General features: G+C 37.3%; 1 protein-coding gene across 1 annotated transcript; it reads left to right on the forward strand.

The window, feature by feature from the left end:
- The first annotated feature begins 750 nt into the window (after window positions 1-750).
- Window positions 751-4,208, forward strand: LOC129374470 (heat shock 70 kDa protein 12A-like). Its single transcript, XM_055052917.1, has 4 exons — window positions 751-1,050; window positions 1,339-1,563; window positions 1,652-1,823; window positions 2,546-4,208. Exons 1-4 carry the CDS (start codon window positions 769-771, stop codon window positions 3,574-3,576), a joined length of 1,710 nt encoding a protein of 569 aa, XP_054908892.1. The 5' UTR covers window positions 751-768; the 3' UTR covers window positions 3,577-4,208.
- The last annotated feature ends 1,135 nt before the right edge of the window (window positions 4,209-5,343 follow it).

A 5,343-nucleotide genomic window follows, 5' to 3' on the forward strand; every position in this document is an offset into this window, starting at 1 on the left:
CACACTAATAATAGCACTACCTGGGGAAGTCTAACATGACATCTAAAGTAAGATTACATATTCTTTAATCATCCCAGCAATTAAAGAATTAGTCCTGAATTGCTAGACTAAGTGCATACATAACTACTTCAGTTATTATTCCACAAGCACAAACATACATGGCTAGTGGTGTTTATTTTTCGTTTCAAGAACACCACTGAGCTCATTAACAGAAATGTACTTTAAGTAGTTGTGGATCTCCCTCTGCAGCTATCCAGGTGTACATGTGTAATATGTGATAAACAAAGGTGCTGTGATATCAAATCTGGACAATATAAATAACTGTCAACCAAAACTAATGCTATTTTTGGAGGATTCATGTTTAACATCACCTTTAGTTCCTCTTATGCAATGTGCTGACCTCTGAGCACTTTATAACTTGCATATAATTTAGCTCTCTTGTTTATTGGATTGAAAAGTAAAAATGTTTTTTAGTCTGAAATATAAACTACACCTAGTCTATAAAACAACTTAATTTTATTACTCTGCTTGAACTAATGCATTTACCTGAAGTTACAGCTGTATGACTTTCCTGCTGCTCTGTTTTGTTTTGTTCAAACTGAATGTGTCACAGATGACATTCATAATAATCAAGACGCCATTTCGTTGAAGGGTTGGACTTTCTGTCAGTCCTGCCCAGTAAGAGAAGATATAAATATCTACCTGAAACACCTGCCTCTCAGTTCCTGATTCTTTTCCTCTGCACAACCTGCAGGATCTCTTCCAGCAATGGGGGAATCTTACATTATAAGCATCGACTTTGGAACAACATACAGTGGATATGCCTTCAGTTTGACATCCAGAGAAGAAGAAGTAGATCCACATGTGAAGTTTTGGGGTGAAGAAGTTGGACTAGAAACCCCAAAGACTCCAACCTGCATCCTGTTTGATGAACATCAACAATTTGTCAGCTTTGGATATGAAGCTAAAAACTCTTATTTAAAACAATCAGGCAAAGATGGCAGAGCAATGTTCTTCTTTGATTGCTTTAAGATGTCGCTCTACGACAAAGTGAGTAATAAATATTTATCAACAATTATATATTTGAGTTTTGTAATCTATTATAAATCACTGTAACACATTTTCTATCTTACATTATCATTAGAATGTTATGCCTGCAAAATATATTTTTTAAATTTAATTCAAACCATTAAACTACATTTTAATATCTTACAATACTTTTAAGATATTGAAACAATATGTAAATAAAATTCAGGCAGTGCATGGGTTTTCTCTTCAGAATGATGGTCTCTATATGCTTCTATTCATTGAAATAATATAATTATCAAATATCTCTAGAAAATCACCACAGATCTGACAATTAAAGCAGCCAATGGGAGGGAAATGAAGGCTCTGAAGGTTTTTGCAGAAGCTTTAAGATTCCTGAAAGAAGACGCTCTGAAGACGATCCAACAAAACACTGAAGGAGTCACCTTCACAGCCTCTGACTTCACCTGGGTTCTGACGGTTCCTGCCATCTGGGATCATTCAGCTAAACAGTTCATGAGAGAAGCTGCAACTCAGGTAAAACCCAGAGACTGTTAGACACCTCAGTGGTAACATTATTACTGTTATTACTGTTTCAAAATATGAATTTTCTCATTGCTTTCAGGCAGGAATTGTAACAGAGGGAACTCAAAACAATCTGGTGTTTGCTCTGGAGCCAGAAGCAGCTTCAGTTTACTGTAAGAAACTACCATCTGAGGGTTTCATAGCAGAAAACCGGGGTGAAAGCAAACTGGACCAATCTCCAGGAACTCAGTACATCGTTGTTGATTGTGGAGGTATGACATTGGTGGCTGTTTTAAATAAATATGATGATTTTTAAAAAATAAAATAAACTGGTTGAAGTGGCATGCACAGCGTTCCAATATTTTATTTCTGCAAGGTAACAGTGTGACCAACTGTATCACCAGTTTGAATCTCCGTCACCTGGACCTTTCTACATGGAGTTTGCATGTTCTCCATGTGCATGTGGAAATTCTCTCCAGAGTATAAAAGCACGACTGCTGGCTTTACTGGTCTCTCTAAAGTGTCTCTGAATGCATGTTTGATCTTTCTGTCTCTGTTTTCCCCTGTGATAAACTGGTGACTGGTGGAATAGGCACCAGCTCCCATTTCAACTCTGAAAGAACAAGATTATTCAGATAATGGATGGATAAATGGAGAGAAAGTCGGGATAATTATTTATGACAGTAGAAATGTATTCTGGAAAAGCAGTTACTCAACATTTTGGTGGTTAGAATAAGTGTCACTTACTTTGCTTATTATAGTTCTTTGGGTCACGTTTTCTGAGGAAACAGTTTAACATTCACCAAAAATATTGACATTGTTTTTATGATTGAATGAAAAGTCCTTTTGCACCTCTTACTTTCCTCATAATCCCCCAGGAAGTTTGACTATTGAATTTAAGAGAGGGACTCCTCCAAAAGTTGCAGGACTCTTGCAATCGTTTGAATATAGTTTGAGATCATTAATGCGAAAACTTCCATTTTATGTGTTTCAGGAGGAACCATTGACATCACTGTTCATGAAATCCTTGAAGGAGGATTTCTGAAGGAGCTGCACAAAGCCTGTGGGAACGACATGGGAGGACAAACTGTAGACAGGAAATTTAAAGAGTTCCTCAGAGAGACATTCTCTCCTGAAATCTGGGACGAGTATGAAGTAAAGTATCCCAGTGAGGTTAGAAGAATTATGTATGACTTCACACTTTTCAAGAGAAAAGATGAAGATATGGAAATAACCTGTCCATATAATCTAGGAATGATGGCACAGAAAAAACAGGACATGGAAGAATACTTTAATCGAGTTCAAGGAGCATCTTATGATGAGGGATCAATCAAAATATCCAAACACAAACTGAGATCTTTCTTTGAAAAGAGTCTGTGGAGCATCAGTAAGAGCCTAAGAGAAATCTTTTCCAAAACCCGAAGCATTAAATACATTCTGTTAGTGGGAGGTTTTGCTGAAAGTCAGATTCTACGGAGGTACATTACTGATGAGTTTATTGACAACTGCAAAGTGTTGTGTCCTTTTAGGCCCCAAGAAGCCATTGTAAAGGGAGCCGTAGAGTTTGGAAGAAACCAAGGGGCAGTGGCATCAAGAAAAAGTGCCTATACTTATGGAGTAGATGTTTCAAAGACGTTTAAGAAGTTGAAGCACAGGGAGGACAAAAAATACACAAGCAAAGATGGTGTCGTCAAGTGTGCTGACCTTTTTTGCAAACTTGTTGAAATAGATGAGGATGTTGGTTGGAATGAAACCAGAAAGCATTCCTTTAGTCCCGTAGAAAGTGACCAAACGCAAGTGAATTTTGTATTTTATCGCACAAAGAAAAACAATCCCATGTATGTGGATGAACCAAAAGTGGAAAAAATTGGCTCATTTGTTGTCGAGTCTCCTGACACGTCACTTGGAATGGACCGTGTGATCGATCTAGAAATAAAGTTTGGCTTCACAGAAATGACAGCAACAGGCACTGACAGAGAGTCTGGATCAGTTCACACAGTCAAGCTAAACTTCATGACAAATTAATTATGATATACAAACAAGAACAAAAAGTAAGATAAAATAATAAGATGCACAGTACAAAATTGTAGCCAGTGTGCCTTGACCACATTTTAATATTTAAGTACAGTAAAAAATTCCTTCAAATAAATCCCTGTAGTTTCCTCCACCCTAAAATGGCAAAGCGGTAACAGTTCAGAAGAAAAAAGTGAGAAATGTTACAGTAGCTAATGAACCAAGGTGGTGTTTCAGAATATTAAGAGTAAAGTTAGCAATTCAATAAGAAAAAATATTCAGGCTACAATATCTTCCAGAGATGTTACATTGGTTTTCTTTGTTCTGCTTTATGAATGAATACACTTGAATATCATCAGCATATACATGCTGGAGACTGTAAAGAAAGAAGCAACATGCAAACTAATGTAAAGAATGTTATAACATTTAATCCATGGTGTCTTTTTGATTTTTATTTATATTTCTCTTCATGTATTTAATGAAATGTAAAATAATTCAGCAGCCATATAATTTATACTTTCTGCCACTTTTCTCCTTTTTAAAAAACTGAACAGTATCTTTGAATATTCTCCTGGAAGGTTGCTGGTTATTGTACTTCAGAAATATAACATTGCTTTGATCTTCTTTTCATATCAAGCAAAAATAAAAACCTAAATATATGTTTTCCCAATTGTGTATTTTTTTCTGTCTTTGAATAAAAACAAAGTCACAGTTTGGAGTTCATGATCCCATCACCTTGGAGTTCCATTGTCACATTTAGTTTTGGTTTTATTCTTTATCTTTAGTTTGCCTGGTAATTTTCTGTGTTCCTTGAAGTGAATTCCTGTTGAGTCATTTTCTATAAGCTCCTCAACTCATGCAGTCATTCTCATTCTGATGTTAAGAAACAACAGAGGTCAGTGTTAGAATAATTATATTTTGTTATCATTCTTACATTGGTAGCTATAAAAGATTTATTATTCACATCCCTGAGAAAAGCTCTCATACTTGTTAGACTTTGGAGCTGCAGCTGTGTACAGACCTTGAAGCTGCAGCCACTTGTATCTTTGGGATACTCCTATCTGCCTCCCTCCACATTCCTTTTCTACTTTGTAATAAAAGATAAAGCCCTAACTAAGGGTCTTCAGAGCGCTCAGTGAACGGCTGGAAGCAGCGGTTTGCTGGGATCTCTCCTTTTGCAAAAGCTTTCATAAAATTCACTTGCGTTGTCTGTTTGTTCTTCTATTTAGATTCACAAATACCTATCATTTTGGTGCTGTGACCCGGATCTCTCGTTTTGTTCGCTGACAGATGAAGAACGACGCGCTGAAACCGTGCACGGCCAGAGTCATTAGGACTTGGAGAGAAAGACCCGGGAAGTGAATTCTTTGCCAGGCCAGCGCCTTAGGTTCGACTTTGTCTGCCAGCGACGGGACTGCCGAGATCCGACCGGACAGAACGAGCCGACAGAAAGCGTAAGTGAAACAATTGATATATTGCAGTTGATGTTTATCAGCTAAAAGGTTGGAGGCCTTGTCAGAACAACTTGACTAAATTCCAAAGGGTTGGAGGCCCAGCTGATGTTTTTCAGCTAAATTCCGAGGTTGGAAGCCTTGTCAGAACACCTTGACTAAATTCCGAAAGGTTGTAGAATCCCTGTTGTCTCAACTAAAATCTACAAGAGAGGTGTTTTTAGAGCCCCTCTTTTAATGAGGACTTCCCATAAGGAAGAATCCTCGCACTGATAGGAAATTGTTTGTTGCTGCGATTTTTATTGCTGTGTCATTGCTGCCGTGCTGT

Source organism: Poeciliopsis prolifica, unplaced genomic scaffold, assembly GCF_027474105.1.
Source record: "Poeciliopsis prolifica strain line A6 unplaced genomic scaffold, Auburn_PproV2 SCAFFOLD036, whole genome shotgun sequence".
In the NCBI taxonomy this organism is placed as follows: domain Eukaryota; kingdom Metazoa; phylum Chordata; class Actinopteri; order Cyprinodontiformes; family Poeciliidae; genus Poeciliopsis; species Poeciliopsis prolifica.